The following is a 24,687-nucleotide window of genomic DNA, read 5'->3' as shown; positions in this document are numbered from 1 at the left end:
GCTCCCGTTTCTGCTTCTTGGACTGGTTCCTTCAAGATGCTGTTATTCTTCAAAATGAGAAGAAAATGCAGAGGATAGACCTGAGGCGCGTCTCCTTTTTTTTTTTTCTTGTACTTTCTGTCCTTTTATTTCTGCCTCTCTCTTCTGGTCCACCTACTGTCACCAGAGAAGATTTCATCAGTCTCCGCAGTCCCTCATTTCTCCCTTTCCTACAGAAACAGCCGGATTGTGTCCAAGTGGATACAGGGACATGAAAGCTCTCCTCCCATGGATATTACCAGGGTGTCCAGTCTGTCTTCTGCCTGATGTGTTCTGCCTGATGTGTTCCTGCCATGGCCTCCAATGTCCTCCTGCTTGTCTCCACAGCCAGGGCTCCCTCCTGCCACCACTCACCTCAGCTTTGTGTGTACTGATTGGCCTTGGAGGCCCCTGAGATGAGAGGGATGAGGAAGCAGGTTGAACCTTTTCCCAGTAGCTGCACGGGTGCCTCAACCTGCTGGAGGATGCTGGACCCAGCACACAAAGCCAGGCATGACAGGCTGTGCCCTGGTCCTCTGGGCAGAAGGAGAGCAGGCAGGAGGAGCAGGCACACAGCACAGCTCTCCTCAGGGTCCGCTCTGGCCAGGGAGCTCTTAGCTCTGCCCCCAAAACACCCTGCTGTGCCCCGGCCTCAGGACCTTCCAGCCCAGTAAAGGACAGGGAGACTTATCTCCCACAGGTCTCAATTCACTCCTGTTTGGCTGCCTGGAGATTTCCTCACAGAGCTGCTGACCTTCTCTTTCTTCCAGAAACCATGGGGCAGGTGTCCGTCACCCAGGAAGAAGGACAAGTCACCGTGGAGCAGGGAAACACCTTCCAGACCAATTGCACATACGAGACCTCCTACTTTAATGGCTTGCTCTGGTACCAGCAGAAGAAGGGACAATCCCCTCAGCTGATTTCCTATCAAGCAGGAAAGGGCACCAAGCAGAAAGACCGTTTCACCACGGAGCTGAACACTGATGGGAAATACAGTGTTCTGCGGCTGAAGGGAGTTGAGCTCTCTGACAGCGCCTTGTACCTCTGTGCTGTGAGTGACACCCTGGTGCAGGGAGCTGCCCTGGCTGAGCAACAACCCCGGATGGGGAGGGGATGTGTGTGTGCAAGGCGGAGCTCTGGGATGGGGCCCTCAGCTCTCCCCTGGCTGCGCTGCTTCCCCTGTTCACTCCAAGAGCTGACAGCCATATTCTCTTTCTCAAACGGGCTGGTGTCTGTGGCTGAGCAGAGAGGGCTGACCCCGACTGGCTGACCTGGACCGCAGGGCTCTACTTTCCTCTCTTCCCGGTCTGACAGAATAGGGCAGAGTCTGCTGGGAAATGAGACTCCCCTAGGGGCTGGCTCTCAGCCCCTCAGCCCCAGGGTGAGTAAATTCCTGCCAGCCCATGATAAAGCAGCTTGCTTTGAGCCCTGGCCAGCCCAGCCCAGAGACCCCTAGAAGTAGTTCTGACAGAGATTTGCAGGGTTCTTCTCTCTCTTCAATGAGTCAGTCAATAAACTGGATTTGCATCCCAGCCACCAGGTTTTCTCCAGACCTTCAGCCAGTTCATGTCCAAAGCCTGTGCCTAAGGGACAGAACAAATAGAGCAGCCCTTAGTGCCAAAGGCCCAAGAGCTCTCCATGTTCATCACAGTAAGCAATCAGAGCAAGAGATAAATGAAGACCTACAGCCCACTGAGTTCGTTGATGTCTCCTCAGGGGAGCTGGAGGCATGTGTGATCATCCTCAGCCCCTGCACAGGGAGCAGTGTCATAATGACCAGCTCCTGCGGCAGTGGGGGATTGCATGTCTGGGACAAGCTGGGTGTCCTGTAGGCTGCAAATGCCGAGACCAGGCAGGAGAAACGAGGCTGTGCTGATGAAGCTTCCTCTGTCTCACAAAGCATGCTGAATGTGGTGTTTTGATGTCCTCAGACTTGAGGAAACTCTTTTGTCTGCTTGCAAGAGCAAGAATTGAAGCAACCCGGAGAAAGAAAAGCTTGGCCGAGGCAGCTCCCAGCAGGGGGCAGCCATGGGCCCTCTTTCCTCTGTGCTCTCGGGGAAGGCAGCACCAGCCTCAGCCTTGTCTCAGCAGGGGTCTGATCTACCCCCGGGATCATTGCCCCAAGGATTCTCTGGAGACATTGAACACCTCTGCAGGAACAATGCCTTCCCTCCTGTTCTTGCCTGGGAACATGGCTGGGGCTGATCAAACAGCTGTTAAATTCCAGGATGAGAATCGGAATGATGCAATTAATATTGGAATAAAAATGTTCCACTAAGGAAAACATTTAAAACTTCTTTCTCATCATCTTCTTCTGAGCTTTCCGTGAACCTGTTCAGAAAAAGCTGAACTGGGAAATGTAGAGAATAAAAATACTTCTAAAATTTCATTTATTTCTTGTTTCTTTTGCAATATTCTGAAGATTAATTTCTCTTCACTTTGATTGAAAAAAAAATCACTGGGTTGATACTGATGATAGTGTATAGCAGTATTTCTGTTGTCTGGCTTAAACTTCTATGATTTGGTAGCTTCTTTTACGCAGAAAATTATTGAATGTAAACTGCACTGTGGGACACAAAGAAATCTTCCACTAGCAATGAAAAAAAAAATATTAAAATTTCTTTTCAAAGATGAAATAAAAAAAATAAAACATTAATATTTCTAATGAAAGACTGTAATTTGTAGCTCACTTCCAGGAGGGTCATGAAGTGAAGAGTGGGTGGGTGGATGCCTGGAGAAGGATGGACAGCTGTTTGTATGGCTGTCTCTACGGAAGTAGAGTGTAAGGGAGAGAGGGCAGATGGAGGGAAAATGAGAGATCAAGAGAGGCCATGAGAGGCAAGTAAAAGACTTTTTGTTGATGTTTTCTGCTGCTCTTATTACAACATGAAACCTCAGTCTGACATCATCCCCTTCTGAAACCTTAGAGCCATGGCAAAGGAGAACAGGACCTTTGGGGCTGAATTCATTCTTCTGAGCTTAACAGACCATCCCGGCTGGCACATCATCCTCTTTGTCATTACCTTCTCCTCATCTCTCTGAAGGCTATGGGGAATGGCCCCCCTTTGTCACTGTGGGGAGTGACCAGCCCCTGAAAGAAACTTTGCTTCCTGCTCACCTTAGGAGCATGGGTGCGGAGGGGGTACCAGGAACACCAGTGTCCGTTTCTGCTCTGGTGCTGGGCCCCTTCTGAGCCTGGCCTGTGGGGCTATAATGCTGAGCAAGATCCTTGACTGTATCCAAACACGTTCCCTTTTCCCTTGTCTTTCACTCACCACAAGACATTTCCTGCTTGTGCCTCCCACCCCATCACAGTTCCCATTCTCTGAGGACGTTTCTGTCAATATATATATTCTTTACCAAGCAGTGAATGGCAAGTGAGTTAAGGCACTCAAAAAGGCTCCCCATGGAAGTGGTCACAGCAACAAGCCTGCCTGGAGTCAAGAAGAATTCAGACAACACTCTCAGACCTGTGGTATCATTTGCAGGTAATCCTGCGTGAAGCTAGAGGAGATGGACTTGATGATCCTTGTTTGTCTGTTCTAACTTAGGATATCCTAGAGTTCTGTTATTCTATGGTTTTCAGAGACAACGAGAAGCTATGTGGACAATGTCTTTTTAAAATGTTGTTCTTGTTCTCCTCAGGTAACTTATGCTGCAGGCTGGGAATAGGAAAGATGGAATCAACAAGTTGACCTGTTCTCTAGAAGGATTTTGTCGTTTCCAAGACAAAAGTGAATCTCCAAATTGTGAGTGTGCTCCTCCGTCTCAGACTTCAGTGTTAGCCAGGAGACAATTCTGACTCAGGAGCACCTATTGATTATTGCTCTAACCCTGGCAATAGATGTGTTATGTGTAGAAGGTCTCGGTCCCCGGGTGAGAGCTGGGGCTGGGGCGCAGGCTAAGGCCAGACCCCAGAGAGGCCTGGCTAAAGGCTCCATCCAGTGATGGACCTGCACCATCTAGGAGGCTGGCCAGGCCAGGCTGAAAAGATTAGGCGAGGCCAGGCACAGGCACACATGCAGCAGAGCTGGGGCAGGGCTATGCTAGGCCTGAGCTTGTGCAGAGGCCCCGGGTGAGGGGTCAGTACAGAGCTGGGTGCCGAGGTTATCCTGGGCTTTGGTGGTCTTGGTTCTGATGCTTGTTGCCCTTGTGCTGCCACTTGAGCCAGCACTGCCTCCCAAAGAACCTGGCCTGTGGAGAGGTCCCCCCATCCTCACACCATGGAGCAATAGCCCCATCCTCCATCTTGGTCCCGTGGCACTGGCAGCATGTACAGTCTGTGTGAAAGCAAAGTACCCCCACACCACAGAGCCCTGAGGTGTGTGCAGATGTGGGAAGGCCCTGGCCTGGTTTTGGGGAGCAGTGGTGCTGCCTGGAGCACAAGGGCCACTTCATCCTCACGGCTCTGGGAATGACAGAGGAGCTTGGTGCCTGAGAGAAGATCCCCCAGTGTGTGCCCTGTGGTTGGGCCAGTGCATGCCCTGTGCCATTCAGGGCCCATACACAGATCCTGCTGAGTGCACACTCAGGTCCCATTCTCACTGCTATGTCTCAGCGGACACTGGGATATCTGCACCCACAGAATGTCTTTTCTGGAGCATGGTGGGGTTGTGCCACCTATGGGGCCTCTGAGTTCCAGGGCCTGATGAAAGCTGATCCATGCTTGGGGAAAAGAAAGCAAGACCGAGCAGCCATGAGGGCATGTTTGGGCTTCAGTCCCTGTCCTTGCCCTGCCTTCATAAAAAGAGTTGGGTTCACAGGGACTGGGGGCTCCAGTGTGTGACCTGATGTGACTGGTAGTCACATCAGGCAGTACGAACTTGTGGATCCCCTCAGCCCTACACATCTTGGCAACAGCTGGGCCATGCCAGATGCTGTGTTGAAGGGTGATGGGGATGCACAGGGAAGCTCTACCTGCTCTCCATGCCCAGACATGATGCCCATGACCAGGTGGTGGAGGAAAGGTGAAAGTGGAGTAGAGATAGAGGGTCTTCCCCAAGACAATTAACCATTCCCAGTTTCTGAAATCCTTCGGGATCATCTTTGTCTGAGCCTCCATCCCCAGCACAGCTCCACCCAAAGCAAGAGGAACACTCTTCCCCAAGAGCTGGGGCCTCCAATGTCAACAGCACTTGTCTAGGCGGAGACGTCACAAGTCACAAGTCAAGGACTGGTGTCCATTGGCTGTGGAAGAACTAGGGATGTCTTCCTCAGCTTCAACAGACAGTGCCTGAAAGATGAATTGCTGCAGTATGTCCTGCATTCCAGTGCCTAGAGGCATAAGGCAGTGCCCTCAACCAATTCCCACTAAGGAACTGTTTTCTCCCTTGGCCATCTGTATTCAGGGGAAAAGACCACACAGGGACACACTCAGGGTTGCTGCAAATGTTTATCAAGTCTCAGGGGGAAATGAGGTGACTCTAAGAGGAGGCCCCAAGATCGTAGCACAGCAGGAGCAGACAAAAATCTGTTCGGCTTTTCCAATGGCAGACTTGCAACAGAGCATCAATCTACCTGGCCCACAAGTGGAGAGGGTCTAGCAGGTCACTCCAGGCTGGTTTCTGGGGGCCTTACGGAAAGCAGAGGGCAAGAAAGAAAAGAAAGAACAAGAGTGTGTGGAAAACAGGATAGATATACATCGGCCACGTTGTGACAGAATCCAGGTTGGCCCCTTCCTGTCTGTCTTTACAGGACAAACCAGAGATGGTCAGGTCCTCTTAAAACAGCGGCACGAAGTCTGTTCTTCTGTCCATTTTTGTCCAGCAGCATGTTCTGAGTTCCTGGGGTCCTGGTCTGGGGCACTCTCTGGCATCTTTAGCAGGGGCGGCACCTGCTGCCACAGTAGCGGCTGGTAATACAGGAGAGGTCACAGCATCCAGAGTTGATGGGGACTCCGTCACAGCTGAGGATGCTGCCAACAGCAGCAGAGGTGGAGGATCCCACAACGGTGTTCTGCGGGAAGGAGCTGAGGATGGGGCCGGGCAGGGTCACCACCACAGGAGAGGGCTCAATGACGATGGTGGAGTTCTGGCACTGCCTGACGCAGGGCTCATTGCAGCTGCTGGCCAGCGGGGTCGGGCCGCAGGGCTGGCACGGCCGGCACTGGTCGTAGCAGGACATGTCTGGGGGCAGGAGGTGCACCTGGGAGAGAGGGCAGGGAGGAAGCAGAACATGGGCATGCATGAGGAAAAGCCTGTCACCACACCCTGAGGGAACCAAGGCACAGGCAGTGCTGTGAGCTGGAGGCTGTGCAGGGATGTGCCAGGGCTTCTTGGCCTCATCCTGCCAGAGCCCAAAAAGAACCACCAGAGCCTGGCTACACTCTAGGCTCCAGCCCAGGAGCCATCATACTAAAGGCCCAGTCTTCCTCCATGACAAACCTTCTACCCCTTGACTCTCCCACAACCAGCAGCCCCAAGATTTGGCATGGAACACAGCTGATAGCAGCTGAAAGGTCCATGGAACTGAGTCCTCCCATGCGAGAGTGAGGGGGACAAGAAGGGGCTTCACACTCACCTTGTTCCCAAGGAGAAGTAGGCCAGAGAAGTGGATGAGAGAGCACAGACCTGGGCTGGCTTTTATACTGGGCCTTAGCTGCCCCATGTCCAGAGGCATCCCTTGAAGCAGGGACTGTTTTCTGACAAGCTACTCGTGCATGCAAAACATCCCACCTAATGATACGGGATGTGTGTTGCCTTCCTGTGATGCTGCTTTTCATTTCCTGCTTTATGCCCTTTCCCCAGAGAAGGCAACTTCTGAGTGGCTGGTAGGGAGGCCCAAGTATTTCCAGGCAACACACGTCGGTGTGGGCAGAAGACTCAGCTCACGTGCTGGAAGAGTCCAGGAAAGGCAAATGAGGTCAGTGTGGGTGACTCCCTAGGGGCTCTTTGGGGCCCTTTTGCCTACAGGTGACCCAGCTCCTCCCTGTGACCCTACCCTTCCTGACACTGCCCTCAGGGAAAACCTGATGGCCTGTTTTGCCTCCTCCTCCTCTGACCCAGGGATATCTGTATGGGGTGAGAGGTTGTGCAGGGCTCTTTCTGGATCCCAAAAGAAAGGCCCAACAGGACCTTGTCTGTTTTAGTTAGAAGGAATAAGAACATGAATGTAGACAGAAAGTAAACCTTTCATGTGCAGGTGACCCTGCCTTCTACCAGCATCGGACAGAGCCGGCTGGGTTTTCCCAAGACACACAGTGCAGATCCTGTCCATAGAGAATTCCTTCTTCACTCCCATAACTTCATGCCTTTCATTTATTGTTTTAAAAAATAAATAAAATCATACACCTCCTCCTTAAATGATGCAAGCTTATTTCTGTCATGACACCCACCAGTGATCAGTAGGGGCACTCCAGCACTTTCCCTTACCACTGCTACTCAGGCTAACAAATGGGATTCTCAGGCCTTAAGCGCAAGGCCCAAGAAAGCTGACGTTGTCTTGTCAAGAAGCCCTGGCTCCAGTGTCTTCTGCAAGGCTCCCAGTCCACCTCCCCTCCCTACGAGGTCACAGCATGTACTTTGCCCAAATGCTGTCCAGAATCTTTGCTGCACACTGTGTCACGTTCATGCACATGTTCCTCTCTTGTGGGCACTTGCCTGTACTGGGGCTGCCTGGGACAGAGTTAACATTCCCCACAGCAGCCCCTAGAATGCTGTGCTCTGCGCTTGGAGCTAGAACAGCATTGCCATCACACCAGCGTTGGGGCTATAGTGGAGCAGTGCTGGCACAGCATCAGGACTCTCTCCAAGCCCGCCGAAGCCAGGAGGTAGGGGGTGGGCAAGAGGTGGGGAGGGGACGTCACCAGGGCAGCTGACCTAAATCAACCAAAGGGATATTCCGTACTCGAACACTCAGCAGTAATGATGTGAAAGGGGAAGGAAAACCAGGGGTGGGCATATTGAGTCTGTGCTTCCAAACACATGGACAAACATTACCTGCTGATGGGAAGTGGAGAATAAATATTTCTCAATTTGTTTCCAAATGGCCTTTGCTCATTTTTTATTTTTCTTCTTTTATTTCTTTCCTTTTTTTTTTTTTTCCCCTTTAATTATATTATCCCTACCTCAACTTTTAAGCCCTTTAGCTTAAATCACATTCTCTCCCCACATCTTCCTTTCAGCAGCGGGTGTGAGAGAGCTGTGTGGTGGAGTTTAGTTGGCCATCAGTGTGAAACTACGACAGCCTGTGTGCTGGATTTGTGCAAGTGTCTGTGGGTGCAGTTTTCCATGATTCCACGCAGGTGTGCAAGAGAAGGTGTGTGTTTGTGAGAACTGTGTGGCCCCCCTCACAAGAAAATGGGCTGGTCACCTCAGGGCATTCTCCACTGCTCTGTCCATGAGCTCCAGAGAGCAGCCAGGGCAAGAAGGAACCTGAGAACAGCTGAACAATCACAGAACAAACCCAGCCCAGAAGTGCCCACAGCACACATGATGAAATGCGGCCTTCTGTATCTGTAGCCCACTGCCTCCCGACCCTAGGAAGTTCACTGCCAATTTCAGTCCCCAACAAGAATGGGCCCACAACAGTTTGGATCCTTATTTTAATTCTGTAACACAAGATTCAGAGTGTAAGAGCGTGGTGCCAGTCACCCCTCCCTGCTTCTCCAGGCCAGGACACAGCTGCACTCCCCATGGCTAGAGAGTTCAAAAGGATGGTGTTAGCTTTATGTACAGGGAGACAGGCTGAGAAATCCTGCCCTCTTCGAGCAGGCCCAGCCCTACGTAGATCTGCTGCTGGTGCGGTGTCAGTGGTGTCTGGGGTGGGACAGGGGTCCCCCATGGGGAAACCAATGCCACACATACTTCTGTGACTCATGGGCCTGGAGCTGAGTCATGCAGGGGCTGAAACCTTGGGCAGAAGTGGCATTGAACCAGAGGAACATGGGTCCTATTTACCCTGAAGGCGGTCAAGGCCTGAAGCAGATTGCCAAAGAGATGCTAGGGGAGCTCCATCCTTGGAAGAGTTCAGACTTTGCCTGGACTTGATCCTGAGCAACCTGATCTGATGAGACCCGCTCTGAAAACAGGGTTGGACTACGTGCGTGCTGGAGGTGCAGCCTGTGATCCTCTGGAGGGTTTCTCAGATGACCTCTCGTTCGGACTGCTCAGGAAGCATGGGGCAACATGCACAGTCACCACATCTCAGCCTTGGAGGGATGCTGTTGACAGATCACTTTTCCTGTTAATTCCCAATGTGACCCTTGATCACATATCGATATCATTCATGACATCAAAAGTGGGTGGAGGGAACAGCACTCATGCACACTGCTGCTCATGTAAAAAGATGCATGAACTCATGGATGCACTCACAGACACTCCTGGATGCATACTGGAGTATATTTGGGCACACACAGACAGGTACGTGTGCACACAGCAAAGAAAGAAAATTCTGCTCTCCTGAACTTCAAGGTTCTGATCTCACTTTCTCCTGTCTCTGAAGGAACATCCTGGCTTGCTGAGGCCCTGCTGTGTTTTTCCTCAGAAGATATCGAGTGGTGGAAGACCCTGAATCCTGAGCAGCAACTCCATCTCCTCCTTCCTCCTGCCCCTGGTATCTTCCCACAGGGGTGAGGGGAAGGTCTACAGAGTGGTTTCTTTTGTTGCTGCTGGGTTTGGCTGAGACCTGAGAGCTACTGCTCTTCATTCTGGACTCAGCCATCTACCTCTTGATCCAGACTGGGAATACACTCGTGATGGTGGAGCCCAACCAGCCCTTGCATCCTTCCCTGTAGTTTATCTTTGGAAACCTCCCATTCACTGACATGTGCCACGTCTTGGTCAGGATGCCTGTTATGCTTTTAGATGCCTTCTCTGCAGATAGGACAATTTACTTTTCCAGCTGTGTGCTCTGGCTCCTCTGCCTCCACTAGTGGGCCTAAACAGGGATGTCCTCTTCTCACTCATGGCCTATGACCAAGCTGTGTGCATCTACCACCCACTGCAGTACTCCAGTCTGGTGGGAGGCCTGTGGTCTGAGCTCTTGCTCCCTTACTTGGCACAAGTGGCGCTCACCCTTCGTTTGCCCTGCTCTGGCCCTACACAATCACAGCTTCTTCTGGGATTCGCTATCTCTCATGCAGCTGGCTTCTGCAGAGAGCTTCTGGACTGCTGTGCTGCTTGACTACAACAGCACCACCAGTTTTCCTGTCCTCCTTGAGCTCCTGCAGGGTGCTCCTGGTCTCCCTCTGAATGTAGACATGTGAGGAGACACAAGACACTGTCTGCTCACTCTCCCTTGGCTGCACTTGTATCATGCCGGGGGCTACATTCCCTCCTCTAAACCCAATCCATTGCCAATGTCTCCCTCAACAAAGTGGTGTCCATCTTCCCCAGGGCTGTGATGTCCTGCTCCATGCACCAAGTCTCCCACTCCCTCTCCTATCCCCTCTCCTCTCCCGTGCCGAAGGAGCTGCCTCAGCCTTTCCCCGCACTCGCCTCCGCGTCCCGGGCTGGGCTGCAGGACGGGCAGAGCCCCGCTGGCAGCAGCCCAAGCCCTGCCCGCCCCCAGGCGCCCAGCACTCGCAGCCCGGGCCAGCCCCCGAGCGGCCCCGGGGCGGAGCTGGCGGCGCCGGGCGGCGGCGGCGGGGAGGAGGCGCCGCGGGCGGAGCAGAGCCGGGGCTGGCGGGGGCAGCGCGGCGCGGGCGGCGGAGCGGCGGGATGCGGCAGGGCCGGGCCGCAGGGCTGGCGGGGCTGGCCGCGGTGCTCCTGGGTGCGCGGGGCTGCCGGCGGCGGGGCCGGGACGGGGGCTGCGGGGGGCCGGGGCTGCCCTCGCTGCTGGCCCGCCGGCTTCTCACGGACCTCGCTCCCCTCTGTCCTCCCTCTGCAGCCGTCCCGTCTGCCTCCAGCGAGCTCAGCCGGCCGTTCCCTCCCACCTTGCCTTGCTCCCTGCCTTCCTCCTCTCCTTTCGGCACACCCCCACTCGTTCCTGCCTGCTTCCCTTCTCCTCCTGGCTCGGCTCGGACCCTCCTTCCAAACAGCCCTGCTCCGACCTGGTCCCCAAATAACCATTCCCGGAGAAATGCCTTTGTGTGCTTTCTTCTGAGAAAATGCCCCCATCAGCTGTCAACCGTTTTCTTCTCTCCTCTCCCCTTGCATGATATTTTGGTGGTAGCAAAGCCCTTTTCTGAGTTTTCTCCTCCTTTTCTTCCTGGCAGTGGCTACAGGCAGAGCCCAGGTGCAGCAGGAGCCGTGGGCACAGACCAGGGATGGCACCGGCATCAACATCACCTGCTCACACCCCAACATCCAAACCAGCGACTTCATCCACTGGTACCATCATCTCCCGGGCCGAGGCCCCGCATTCCTCGTGAGCAGTCGCAAAGACTCCAGACCAGTGTCAGACCCGGAGGGGTGGCTGTGGGTGGCAGCAGACCGCCGGTCCAGCGCCCTGTGGCTCGCCCAGCCCCGGCTTCGGGACGCGGCGGTGTATTACTGCGCCCTGAGAGCCACGGGGAGAGGAGCCGGGGCTGCGGCCGGGCAGGAACCGTGGCGGGCGGGGCCGGGCGTGTGTGGCGGGGGCGAGGCAGGGGCACAGCCCCCAGGGGGCGCTGCCGCTCCGCCCGCCGGGACCACCTCGCCCCGCAGCCCCGGGGGTTCCCCCGCCAGCCCGGCCCCTCCAAGGCACTCCAGTTCTGCTGAAAGCGTCTGGAGCCTGGGTGTAGCTGAACGGAGATGGCACCAGCCTGGCAGAGATGTGTCCAGGGAAGAGGCACTGAAACACAGTTCCTTTCTCCTGAGCCCTCCTTTTCCTCACGCTGCAACAATCACCCTCTGGTACTGCCAACTTCAGGCCCCAACAAGGACCGTATCAGGACAGTTTGGGTTCCTGGTTTAATTCAAGGTAACAGTGTTTGGAGTGCCTCAGCGTGGCTGTCCATCGACCACCTTGGGATGTATAGGAGAAGCAGACTGCTGTGAGGCTCCTGATAGTGCCTGTCAGTGAGGGATTTCCACCCCTGGACACTGCCAGGTCCTCCTGGGAGTCAGTGCCGGAGCCAGGCCCATCTCCTCACACCTGTCTATAAAGGCCTGCCAGCATTGTCTCAGAAATGCATCGCAGAGGGGACAGATTCCCATCCAGCCCACGTCAGGCTGGTTCTCCTGACGGCACAGGGGCAGCTGTCGCTCCTCCCTGTGTGGGATTTCACAGCAAAGGGATCACACAGTGCCAAGAGTAAACGGATCCCCCGCTTGCGCCAGATAGATGTTGAGCATTTGGAGTGCTTCAGCATGGCTGACGATCAAACACCATGTTCATAGTTCCTGGGAGGCCTTCCCAGGGCCCTGACCAGTTTGTGCATGGTCCCCAACCGGGGCACACAGGTGGTGACAGCGTAGGTCACAAGGGGGCTTCGGAGAATGCAGGAAGGCTGGAGAGGGGGGCTGACCAGAGCCTCAGGATGGTGCAAAGGAGCAAAGAAAAGGATTTTCCTCTTGGGCAGGAAGCACCCCCAGAGTAATGCGGGGTGGGGGCTGGCTGCCGAGGAAGCAGAGCCTCAGGAAAGGGTTTTGGGTGCAGGAGGCACCCAGCCACACACGAGCCAGCAGCGCGCCCTTGCAGCAAAGGCAGCCAACGGCCTGCGGAGCTGGGGGGGTCAGGGGGTGCCCCGCAGTGCGTGGGGCCGGGCAGGTGGGGCGGGGGCGAGGCGGGGGCACAGCCACAGCCGGAGCCACGTGGGGGCGCTGCCGGTGCTTGGAAGTCCCCTTGCAGGGCCCGGAGTTAAACAGCACGGGCCCGAGGGAGCATCGGAACAGCCACGTTGGGTTTCCTCTGTTTTCTGCAGTGGTCTCGTTTCAGGAGCTTGTTGTACAGGCTTTGTCCCAAGCCCAAATCCAGCACCTCTGGCGCTGAGATGACGTCCTGGCAATGCCACAAATGTCTGTGCTGGACACTGCCTCTAGTGACACCTTTTGGAACCTTGGATCTTGCCAAAGGACTGAGGCGTTGAGGAGTTTGCTGCACTAGTCAGCGCCGTTGAAGGTCTGCCCTTGGAGCAGGATTCACTCCTGTCTGTGTGTGCAGAGGTGCTGACTGCTGAGCAGAGGGCTGTGGTGGGGCGTCCTTCCCTGCCAGAGGGAGAGTGTACCTCTCCTGAGGGGGTTGGGTGGAGGGGGGGGAGGCAATCCCATCTCCATTGACAGCAGAGCTGGGTGCAGGCCTCTGTCTGGCTGGGTTCAGGATGGCAGCGGGAAACCACTGGGGACACTTGCCCCTTGCTGGGGCTGCCCACCTGCCAGAAGGGGCAAAAAGAGGGAAGCACACAGTGGCCATGTTGGTGTCCTTTTGCCTTACCGCTGACCAAGTGAAATGTCCTGGCCTTCACAGGCCTGCAGCTGTGAGCTAACGGCACAAGTGTGAAGCTCGCGGTGCTGGAAAACCTGTGACTGGCAATGGGGAACCTGGGTCACAGCAAAGATTGGCTGGATTCCTTTCTGACTGCTTTAACCACTGGCCCATCCCTCTCTTGAGAGCCTTGCTGTGGCAGAGGTGTGCCCCAAGGAGCAGCAGGGGGAGAGCTTTGCTCCGCCCTCTGTGCTGAGGTTCAGAGGCTGCTTTGAGCTGGCAGAGGGGGAAGTGAACTCGCAAGCTTGAGCTCCCTCTTTCCGGGCACTCCGTGGGCACCCTGTGAAGGCGAGAGCGTGACATGGTCCTGCTTTTTCTGGCAGCCTTGATGGCACTGTCAGACTTCGGTGAGATGTGACTTTCAGGAGGGCAAGCTAGGGACAAGATGGCATCCCATCGTTTCCGGAGGGGGGAAATTGGAGTCCTGCCTCCCTGGAAGAACTGCAAGTGTTTTCTGTAGGGAGAGCAGGGGCTGCAGACCAGTACAGGAGATGGTCTGAAAGATGTCAGGGGCAACGAGTGTACAGGGATGAATGAGCATCTGCATTTTTCCTTTGCAGATGCCTAGCATTCTTACATGCATTGTTGATAGGTATGTATGGACTCAAAGCCTGGTGAGGTACTGCTAAAAAGTCGGTAAGCTGACAGACTTGGGTGTGGGAATTAAACAGCATCTGCAGAAAGAAGAGTGCATGTGTACTTAGCTCAGCATTTTACAACCCGTGAAAAGGGAGATGGAGAGAGGAGACAGTGAGCAAGTTGGTGAAATGAGAGACACAGGAGAGAGAGGGGGAGAACAGACACACCTTCAAGCAGTGCTGAAATGCTGTTCTGGCTTTGCAGGTCATGCACAGAAGGACTCTGTGCTGCAGTTTGCACAAGAAACCACCATCCAGGTGGGACACAATGCAACTCTGCACTGCAATTTCTCCACCAGCAGCTCTACTTTCTACATCTTCTGGTATCAGCAGCGCCCGACCCAGTCCCCTCAGTTCTTGCTGCAGGTGAGCAAGTCCAAGCCTCATGTGCATTCTGGGAGGATCTCCTCTGTGCTCTCCGTGGAGAACTCCCAGGTGCTTCTCCACGTGCAAGATGCCAAGCTCCAGGACAGCGCTGTCTACCTGTGTGCTCTGAAACCACACTGGTGCCTGCAGCATGCAGCTTTATACAGGAAGGTGCGGGTGCTGTGAGGTGCAGCTCCCTCTCGTCACAGTTTGCATGGAGCTCTGAGCTGAGCCTGCCCAGCAAGGACACGTGGGGCTTGTGGTGAGCCAGGTGTGAGTGGCAGCCCCTGCTCCTGATGCCTGGCAGTGTGGTTAGCATAACCAACAGTAAGGCAAATATCCATAATGTGGAAGGGGGCTGTTAAGGTGCACCCCTGCCCCCTCGTCTCTCCCTCTCACTGGCCCCAGCATGTGGAGACACCCACCATTGTGGTGAGAAAGGGCATTAGTGTTATCACTCTAGTAATTCAACTAGTAATTTATTTGTAGTAATCTTTAGGATTTTGTAGTAATTTTTAGTATTTCTAGTAATTTCTTATGTAATAATAAATCTCTAGTTATAACCACAACCTGTGGCCAGTCCTCCTTCTGCCAAGGATCCCTAAAGAACCTGCCAGTGCTCTGTAGTGTTGGGAGACAGACCTGGGTGTAGTCAGCAGGATCCTTGTGTTAGAATAAGGAATGGTTCCCTTGATAAATGGGCCACACTGTGGAAGGGTTTTCTTGGAAATGGATGGCAAGATGCAAAGCAGGAGTGGCTAAGGTCAATACACCACAATCCAAATGCCTCAGGGAATGAATTTAATAAATGGAAGGATGCGTGTATGGTAAGGAAAGACAAAAGGAAGGAAGGAGTGTGCTGGTTGTTAGCTGCAACGTGGAAAATTGAGAAGGAATGGGCTGGAAGTTTAGAGGAAGAAAACAGAAGGTTGAAAAGGGAATTATCAGCCAAAGATACAGATGTTTTGGCTGTTGCAGAACAGTGCTTAGACGAAGTCGAGGACTTTTCAGCTTCTCACGCTACCCTCCACCAAGGAGGCTGGAGGTGCAGGTGAAGGTGGGAGGAGACACAACCAGGTAAAAAGTCCAGATTTCTTACCCGGTGTACTATGAGCCAATCCACACACAAGGTCAAGAGATTGTTTATTTCAGAATAGTGCAAGTCTGGGTACCTGGTGGTTTCCCACAAACCTGGCAGTCCTTAAGACTTTTTGTTCAGCTTTCATAAAACCCGTTCTCAATATATTTGCTTGTTTGTACAATCCCCACCCCTCCAAATGGTTACATGATTAGCATAGTGCTGCCATGACAGAATCATTCTGCGCATCCTCAGAGATGAGGGGTCCTTTGTTGGGCCAGGGTCTCACAGTATAGGGGCGTGATTTTTACTCTTGTAATTAGGATAGTACACGGTGAGTTCACATTAGAATACTCCTAATCTTTGTTTTCCAGCTGTCTATTCATATTGCGTTCCTAGGTGATATATTCAAGAGCCAAATGGAGCCGAACTCTTCTTGAACAAGTAAAAGAACACAAGGCAATGTGCACAGTCTGGAACGTGAAAAATTCGAACTAGAAATTGTGACTTTAATTGTTTTCTTGAGGGTGGATTGTGAATGTAGATGGATGCCAGCAAGGGTGGCCTTCCAGTACTGATTAAAATACCATTATCTGGAGGAAACACAAGAAAGAAAAAGGGAATAGCATAGGCAAAGGAGGGGACATCGCCAGGGCAGCTGACCTAAACCAACCAAAGGGATATTCCATACCATGTGATGTCACACTCAACAATAAAAGTTGGGAAAGGGGAAGGAAAGGGGGGAGGTCTCATTATGAAGACATCTGTCCTCCAAAATGACCGCTATGAGTATTGAGGCCCTGCTTCCCAGGAGATGGCCAGACATCACTTTTTGAGGGGAAGTAGAGAATAATTTTCTTTTCACTCTGTGCTTCTGTGTGGCCCTTGCTTATTTTTCTCTCTTACTTTTCCCTTATATCAAATTTCTTTCTTCTCCCCTAGTTCTTCTGAGCAGGGGGAGCGAGGGAGTGGTTGCGGTGGAGTTTACCAAAGGAACATAAGACAGACCACTTGTCAGGGCAAGGCACATGCTGCAGCTCCTGCTCCTGCCGAGATTCACTGGCATTGTTATCTTTGAAGATTTTCTGGGATTTTGTGTAATTCTTCTTAGAAATGGACAACTCTATTCATCAAACAACACGTTGCTTCACTCCTACAGACTCGCCACATGCTCACTGCCACGTGCCAAAGAATGTGGACTGCACAGCTCTGTACAGCACAGCAGAGCTCTGTAGCTACACCGGTGAGCTGCCATGCAGATCCCAAGCTTCTCCATGAACAATCTCCTTCTGTATCAGGACTCCACAGGCAGTGAAGAGGATTCACTGCTTTGTGCGGTAAATTTTTTTTGAGAGAGGGAGAAAGTTCACACTGCCTGGGGGGTATAAAAGGAACAGTTGGGGTCTGCAGGGCTTGGAATGTCATTCCTTTGGGTGTCTGAGAGCTCCACGTTTGAGGTGTGCTGAGGGAGGTATGGGGAAAGACAACACAACTAGCCAGGTGCTGCCAACCCAGACAAGGTGTTAGGGGTGGTGATAGAGGGGGCCCAAGCATCAGGGAAGCAGAGAGTGCCAGGGATGTGGCTGTGGGTGTGTGCCCGCTGTGGCCCACCAGTGTGAGTGCACGTGACCCACTGAACCCACATCTTTTTCCCTGCTGACTCCTCACCCCTTACCCTATGGAACAGGTTGTCCTTGTCCCCTCTGGGCTTGTGACATCCCACACTACACTGGAGCCCCATTCCTCTTGCAAATGCTGGGTTATCCCACCAGAACAGGACACAGCCAGAAACCCTGGGCTGCATGGTTCCTCCCTTCTTTCTGGGGATGTGGGAGAGAAATCGAGGTGTCTTCTCCTCACACAGGAAATAAGAACATCCCCATGCACCTGAGGGCCCCAGGGTAAAAAGAACAAGCTCAGTGGCAAAGACTGCCCTGACATCAGCCATGGCCAAGCAGTGCGTGTGCAGAAGAGAAGGCAGTTGTAGCTGGGGAGGTGAGGACCCCTCTGGGAGAGGAGATGAGAGCAGCCCCTTCCCATGATGTGGCCCCCAGAGTTCCCAGGACCCCTGACTGTGACAATCCTCAATGGTTGCTCCTGCTGGAGGAGGGAGAAACCCCAGGGGGCATTTTGGGCACAGTCAGACCAGAACATTTCTCATCACTGAATCTCCCCTTGTTCCCCCAGCAGAGTCATTTCCGGCAGCTCTGTTCTCTCGGGGCTGGGAGGTGCTTTTCTGACTCTCTCTCCCTCAGCAAACAGGAGGGTCGGTCTCAGCATGCACCGCGGGTATCTCGTCCTCACTGCCTTCCTGGGGCAACTGCTGGGTAAGTGCTGGCTTTTAATCAAGACATAAATCTTCTTTCCCCAGGAAGCCCTCATCAGCCTTACCATGTTTATGTGGGGACCAACTCTTGAATCACAGGGAAAATGTTGGTAAATGTTGGCTCCCGTTTCTGCTTCTTGGACTGGTTCCTTCAAGATGCTGTTATTCTTAAAAACGAGAAGAAAATGCAGAGAGGATAGACCTGAGGCGCGTCTCCTTTTTTTTTTTTTTTTTGTACTTTCTGTCCTTTTATTTCTGCCTCTCTCTTCTGGTCCACCTACTGTCACCAGAGAAGATTTCATCAGTCTCTGCAGTCCCTCATTTCTCCCTTTCTTGTAGAAACAGCTGGATTGTGTCCAAGTGGATACAGGGACAGTAAAGCTCTCCTCCCATGGACATTACCAGGGTGTCCAGTCTGTCTTCTGCTTGATGTGTTCCTGCCATGGTCTCCAATGTCCTCCTGCTTGTCAGCACAGCCAGGGCTCCCTCTTGCCACAACTCACCTCAGCTTTGTTTGTACTGTTGAGCCTTGGAGCACCCTGAGATGACAGGGATGAGGAAGCAGGTTGAACCTTTTCCCAGTAGCTGCATGGGCGCCTCAGCCTGCTGGAGGATGCTGGACCCAGCACACAAAGCCAGGCATGACAGGCTGTGCCCTGGTCCTCTGGGCAGAAGGAGAGCAGGCAGGAGGAGCAGGCACACAGCACAGCTCTCACAGGGTCCGCTCTGGCCAGGGAGCTCTTAGCTCTGCCCCCAAAACACCCTGCTGTGCCCCGGCCTCAGGACCTTTCAGCCCAGTAAAGGACAGGGAGACTTATCTCCCACAGGTCTCAATTCACTCCTGTTTGGCTGCCTGGAGATTTCCTCACAGAGCTGCTGACCTTCTCTTTCTTCCAGAAACCATGGGGCAGGTGTCCGTCACCCAGGAAGAAGGACAAGTCACCGTGGAGCAGGGAAACACCTTCCAGACCAATTGCACATACCAGAGCTCCAACTTTTATGGTTTGCTCTGGTACCAGCAGAAGAAGGGACAATCCCCTCAGCTGATATCTTCTCAAGCAGGAAAGGGCACCAAGCAGAAAGACCGTTTCACCACGGAGCTGAACACTGATGGGAAATACAGTGTTCTGCAGCTGAAGGGAGTTGAGCTCTCTGACAGCGCCTTGTACCTCTGTGCTGTGAGTGACACCCTGGTGCAGGGAGCTGCCCTGGCTGAGCAACAACCCCGGATGGGGAGGGGATGTGTGTGTGCAAGGCAGAGCTCTGGGATGGGGCCCTCAGCTCTCCCCTGGCTGCGCTGCTTCCCCTGTTCACTCCAAGAGCTGACAGCCATATTCTCTTTCTCAAACGGGATGGTGTCTGTGGCTGAGCAGAGAGGGCTGACCCCGACTGGCTGACCTGGACCGCAGGGCTCTACTTTCCTCTCTTCCCGGTCTGACAGAATAGGGCAGAGTCTGCTGGGAAATGAGACTCCCCTAGGGGCTGGCTCTCAGCCCCTCAGCCCCAGGGTGAGTAAATTCCTGCCAGCCCATGATAAAGCAGCTTGCTTTGAGCCCTGGCCAGCCCAGCCCAGAGACCCCTAGAAGTAGTTCTGACAGAGATTTGCAGGGTTCTTCTCTCTCTTCAATGAGTCAGTCAATAAACTGGATTTGCATCCCAGCCACCAGGTTTTCTCCAGACCTTCAGCCAGTCCATGTCCAAAGCCTGTGCCTAAGGGACAGAACAAATAGAGCAGCCCTTAGTGCCAAAGGCCCAAGAGCTCTCCATGTTCATCACAGCAAGCAATCAGAGCAAGAGATAAATGAAGACGTACAGCCCACTGAGTTCGTTGATGTCTCCTCAGGGGAGCTGGAGGCATGTGTGATCATCCTCAGCCCCTGCACAGGGAGCAGTGTCATAATGACCAGCTCCTGCGGCAGTGGGGGATTGCATGTCTGGGACAAGCTGGGTGTCCTGTAGGCTGAAAATGCCGAGACCAGGCAGGAGAAACGAGGCTGTGCTGGTGAAGCTTCCTCTGTCTCACAAAGCATGCTGAATGTGGTGTTTTGATGTCCTCAGACTTGAGGAAACTCTTTTGTCTGCTTGCAAGAGCAAGAATTGAAGCAACCCGGAGAAAGAAAAGCTTGGCCGAGGCAGCTCCCAGCAGGGGGCAGCCATGGGCCCTCTTTCCTCTGTGCTCTCGCGGAAGGCAGCACCAGCCTCAGCCTTGTCTCAAATTACTACTGCTGAAATTACAACATGAAACCTCAGTCTGACATCATCCCCTTCTGAAACCTTAGAGCCATGGCAAAGGAGAACAGGACCTTTGGGGCTGAATTCATTCTTCTGAGCTTAACAGACCATCCCGGCTGGCACATCATCCTCTTTGTCATTACCTTCTCCTCATCTCTCTGAAGGCTATGGGGAATGGCCCCCCTTTGTCACTGTGGGGAGTGACCAGCCCCTGAAAGAAACTTTGCTTCCTGCTCACCTTAGGAGCATGGGTGCGGAGGGGGTACCAGGAACACCATTGCCTGTTTCTGCTCTGGTGCTGGGCCCCTTCTGAGCCTGGCCTGTGGGGCTATAATGCTGAGCAAGATCCTTGACTGTATCCAAACACTTTCCCTTTTCCCTTGTCTTTCACTCACCACAAGACATTTCCTGCTTGTGCCTCCCACCCCATCACAGTTCCCATTCTCTGAGGACGTTTCTGTCAATATATATATTCTTTACCAAGCAGTGAATGGCAAGTGAGTTAAGGCACTCAAAAAGGCTCCCCATGGAAGTGGTCACAGCAACAAGCCTGCCTGGAGTCAAGAAGAATTCAGACAACACTCTCAGACCTGTGGTATCATTTGCAGGTAATCCTGCGTGAAGCTAGAGGAGATGGACTTGATGATCCTTGTTTGTCTGTTCTAACTTAGGATATCCTAGAGTTCTGTTATCTATGGTTTTCAGAGACAACGAGATGCTATGTGGACAATGTCTTTTTAAAATGTTGTTCTTGTTCTCCTCAGGTAACTTATGCTGCAGGCTGGGAATAGGAAAGATGGAATCAACAAGTTGACCTGTTCTCTAGAAGGATTTTGTCGTTTCCAAGACAAAAGTGAATCTCCAAATTGTGAGTGTGCTCCTCCGTCTCAGACTTCAGTGTTAGCCAGGAGACAATTCTGGCTCAGGAGCACCTATTGATTATTGCTCTAACCCTGGCAATAGATGTGTTATGTGTAGAAGGTCTCGGTCCCCGGGTGAGAGCTGGGGCTGGGGCGCAGGCTAAGGCTAGACCCCAGAGAGGTCTGGCTAAAGGCTCCATCCAGTGATGGACCTGCACCATCTAGGAGGCTGGCCAGGCCAGGCTGAAAAGATTAGGCGAGGCCAGGCACAGGCACACATGCAGCAGAGCTGGGGCAGGGCTATGCTAGGCCTGAGCTTGTGCAGAGGCCCCGGGTGAGGGGTCAGTACAGAGCTGGGTGCCGAGGTTATCCTGGGCTTTGGTGGTCTTGGTTCTGATGCTTGTTGCCCTTGTGCTGCCACTTGAGCCAGCACTGCCTCCCAGAGAACCTGGCAGGTGGAGAGGTCCCCCCACCCTCACACCATGGAGCAATAGCCCCATTCTCCATCTTGGTCCCGTGGCACTGGCAGCATGTACAGTCTGTGTGAAAGCAAAGTACCCCCACACCACAGGGCCCCGAGGTGTGTGCAGATGTGGGAAGGCCCTGGCCTGGTTTTGGGGAGCAGCGGTGCTGCCTGGAGCACAAGGGCCACTTCATCCTCACGGCTCTGGGAATGACAGAGGAGCTTGATGCCTGAGACAAGATCCCCCAGTGTGTGCCCTGTGGTTGGGCCAATGCATGCCCTGTGCCATTCAGGGCCCATACACAGGTCCTGCTGAGTGCACAATCAGGTCCCATTCTCACTGCTATGTCTCAGCGGACACTGGGATATCTGCACCCACAGAATGTCTTTTCTGGAGCATAGAGGGGCTGTGCCACCTATGGGGCCTCTGAGTTCCAGGGCCTGATGAAAGCTGATCCATGCTTGGGGAAAAGAAAGCAAGACCGAGCAGCCATGAGGGCATGTTTGGGCTTCAGTCCCTGTCCTTGCCCTGCCTTCATAAAAAGAGTTGGGTTCACAGGGACTGGGGGCTCCAGTGTGTGACCTGATGTGACTGGTAGTCACATCAGGCAGTACGAACTTGTGGATCCCCTCAGCCCTACACATCTTGGCAACAGCTGGGCCATGCCAGATGCTGTGTTGAAGGGTGATGGGGATGCACAGGGAAGCTCTACCTGCTCTCCATGCCCAGACATGATGCCCATGACCAGGTGGTGGAGGAAAGGTGAAAGTGGAGTAGAGATAGAGGGTCTTCCCCAAGACAATTAACCATTCCCAGTTTCTACAATCCTTCGGGATCATCTTTGTCTGAGCCTCCATCCCCAGCACAGCTCCACCCAAAGCAAGAGGAACACTCTTCCCCAAGAGCTGGGGCCTCCAATGTCAACAGCACTTGTCTAGGCGGAGACGTCACAAGTCACAAGTCAAGGACTGGTGTCCATTGGCTGTGGAAGAACTAGGGATGTCTTCCTCAGCTTCAACAGACAGTGCCTGAAAGATGAATTGCTGCAGTATGTCCTGCATTCCAGTGCCTAGAGGCATAAGGCAGTGCCCTCAACCTATTCCCCACTAAGGAACGGTTTTCTTCCTTGGCCATCTGTATGCAGAGGAAAAGACCACACAGGGACACACTCAGGGTTGCTGCAAATGTTTATCAAGTCTCAGGGAGAAATGAGGTGACTCCAAGAGGAGGCCCCAAGATCGTAGCACAGTAGGAGCAGACAAAAATCTGTTCGGCTTTTCCAATGGCAGACTTGCAACAGAGCATCAATCTACCTGGCCCACAAGTGGAGAGGGGCTAGCAGGTCACTCCAGGCTGGTTTCTGGGGGCCTCACGGAAAGCAGAGGGCAAGACAGAAAAGAAAGAACAAGAGTGTGTGGAAAACAGGATAGATATACATCGGCCATGTTGTCATAGAATCCAGGTTGGCCCCTTCCTGTCTGTCTTTACAGGACAAGTCAGAAATGGTCAGCTCCTCTTAAAACAGCAGCACAAAGTCTGTTCTTCCGTCCATTTTTGTCCAGCAGCATGTTCTGAGTTCCTGGGGTCCTGGTCTGGGGCACTCTCTGGCATCTTTAGCAGGGGCGGCACCTGCTGCCACAGTAGCGGCTGGTAATACAGGAGAGGTCACAGCATCCAGAGTTGATGGGGACTCCGTCACAGCTGAGGATGCTGCCAACAGCAGCAGAGGTGGAGGATCCCACAACAGTGTTCTGTGGGAAGGAGCTGAGGATGGGTCCGGGCAGGGTCACCACCACAGGAGAGGGCTCAATGACGATGGTGGAGTTCTGGCACTGCCTGACGCAGGGCTCGTTGCAGCTGCTGGCCAGCGGGGTCGGGCCGCAGGGCTGGCACGGACGGCACTGGTCGTAGCAGGACATGTCTGGGGGCAGGAGGTGCACCTGGGAGAGAGCGCAGGGAGGAAGCAGAACATGGGCATGCATGAGGAAAAGCCTGTCACCACACCCTGAGGGAACCAAGGCACAGGCAGTGCTGTGAGCTGGAGGCTGTGCAGGGATGTGCCAGGGCTTCTTGGCCTCACCCTGCCAGAGCCCAAAAAGAACCACCAGAGCCTGGCTACACTCTAGGCTCCAGCCCAGGAGCCATCATACTAAAGGCCCAGTCTTCCTCCATGACAAACCTTCTACCCCTTGACTCTCCCACAACCAGCAGCCCCAAGATTTGGCATGGAACACAGCTGATAGCAGCTGAAAGGTCTATGGCACTGAGTCCTCCCGTGGGAGAGTGAGGGGGACAAGAAGGGGCTTCACACTCACCTTGTTCCCAAGGAGAAGAAGGCCAGAGAAGTGGATGAGAGAGCACAGAGATGGGCTGGCTTTTATAGTGCGCCTTAGCTGCCCCATGTCCAGAGGCATCCCTTGAAGCAGGGACTATTTTCTGACAAGCTACTCGTGCATGCAAAACATCCCACCTAATGATACGGGATGTGTGTTGCCTTCCTGTGATGCTGCTTTTCATTTCCTGCTTTATGCCCTTTCCCCAGAGAAGGCAACTTCTGAGTGGCTGGTACGGAGGCCCAAGTATTTCCAGGCAACACACGTCGGTGTGGGCAGAAGACAGCTCACGTGCTGGAAGAGTCCAGGAAAGGCAAATGAGGTCAGCTTGGGTGACTCCCTAGGGGCTCTTTGGGGCTCTTTTGCCTACAGGTGACCCAGCTCCTCCCTGTGACCCTACCCCTCCTGACACTGCCCTCAGGGAAAACCTGCTGGCCTGTTTTGCCTCCTCCTGCTCTGACCCAGGGATATCTGTATGGGGCGAGAGGTTGTGCAGGGCTCTTTCTGGATCCCAAAAGAAAGGCCCAACAGGACCTTGTCTGTTTTAGTTAGAAGGAATAAGAACATGAATGTAGACAGAAAGTAAACCTTTCATGTGCAGGTGACCCTGCCTTCTACCAGCATCGGACAGAGCCGGCTGGGTTTTCCCAAGACACACAGTGCAGATCCTGTCCATAGAGAATTCCTTCTTCACTCCCATAACTTCATGCTTTTCATTTATTGTTTTAAAAAATAAATAAAATCATACACCTCCTCCTTACATGATGCAAGCTTATTTCTGTCATGACACCCACCAATGATCAGTAGGGGCACTCCAGCACTTTCCCTTACCACTGCTACTCAGGCTAACAAATGGGATTCTCAGGCCTTAAGTGCAAGGCCCAAGAAAGCTGACGTTGTCTTGTCAGAAGCCCTGGCTCCAGTGCCTTCTGCAAGGCTCCCAGTCCACCTCCCCTCCCTACGAGGTCACAGCATGTACTTTGCCCAAATGTTGTCCAGAATCTTTGCTGCACACTGTGTCACGTTCA

At 53.4% G+C, this 24,687-nt stretch overlaps 5 protein-coding genes across 6 annotated transcripts in view; 3 read left to right on the top strand and 2 right to left on the bottom strand.

Moving 5' to 3' along the window:
* Positions 1 to 24,687, top strand: part of LOC310885820 (M1-specific T cell receptor alpha chain-like) — a 373,370-nt gene that overhangs the window by 83,774 nt on the left and 264,909 nt on the right. The window contains exon 2 of one of the 2 annotated variants that reach the window (XM_083809630.1): positions 789 to 1,069. The exons of the other annotated variant lie outside the window; for it this stretch is intronic. Within the exon in view, the coding sequence (XP_083665756.1) occupies positions 789 to 1,069 (281 nt within the window). The remainder of the gene's footprint in view (positions 1 to 788; positions 1,070 to 24,687) is intronic. 2 annotated transcript variants of the gene reach the window in all.
* Positions 1 to 24,687, top strand: part of LOC310885518 (uncharacterized protein) — a gene marked incomplete at its 5' end in the record, with an annotated part of 44,430 nt that overhangs the window by 12,272 nt on the left and 7,471 nt on the right. The window lies entirely within an intron of this gene.
* LOC310885588 (feather keratin Cos2-3-like) lies at positions 5,836 to 6,763 on the bottom strand (the record flags this gene model as incomplete). The annotated part of the gene is made up of 2 exons (XM_083809108.1): positions 6,538 to 6,763; positions 5,836 to 6,162 (listed from the first exon to the last, which is right to left on the bottom strand). Exons 1-2 carry the CDS (start codon positions 6,634 to 6,636, stop codon positions 5,836 to 5,838), a joined length of 426 nt encoding a protein of 141 aa, XP_083665234.1. The 5' UTR covers positions 6,637 to 6,763.
* LOC310885818 (uncharacterized protein) overlaps positions 10,092 to 24,687 on the top strand; it is a 48,528-nt gene continuing 33,932 nt past the window's right edge. The window contains exon 1 of the mRNA XM_083809625.1: positions 10,092 to 11,859. Within this exon, the coding sequence (XP_083665751.1) occupies positions 10,272 to 11,657 (1,386 nt within the window). The 5' untranslated portion in view covers positions 10,092 to 10,271 and the 3' untranslated portion in view covers positions 11,658 to 11,859. The remainder of the gene's footprint in view (positions 11,860 to 24,687) is intronic.
* Positions 22,940 to 23,909, bottom strand: LOC310885780 (feather keratin Cos2-3-like; the record flags this gene model as incomplete). Its single annotated transcript, XM_083809526.1, has 2 exons — positions 23,642 to 23,909; positions 22,940 to 23,266 (listed from the first exon to the last, which is right to left on the bottom strand). Exons 1-2 carry the CDS (start codon positions 23,738 to 23,740, stop codon positions 22,940 to 22,942), a joined length of 426 nt encoding a protein of 141 aa, XP_083665652.1. The 5' UTR covers positions 23,741 to 23,909.

Source organism: Anser anser (genome assembly GCF_964211835.1).
Source record: "Anser anser genome assembly, chromosome: 23".
In the NCBI taxonomy this organism is placed as follows: Eukaryota; Metazoa; Chordata; class Aves; order Anseriformes; family Anatidae; genus Anser; species Anser anser.
This window is presented reverse-complemented; position numbering and strand designations above follow the sequence as displayed.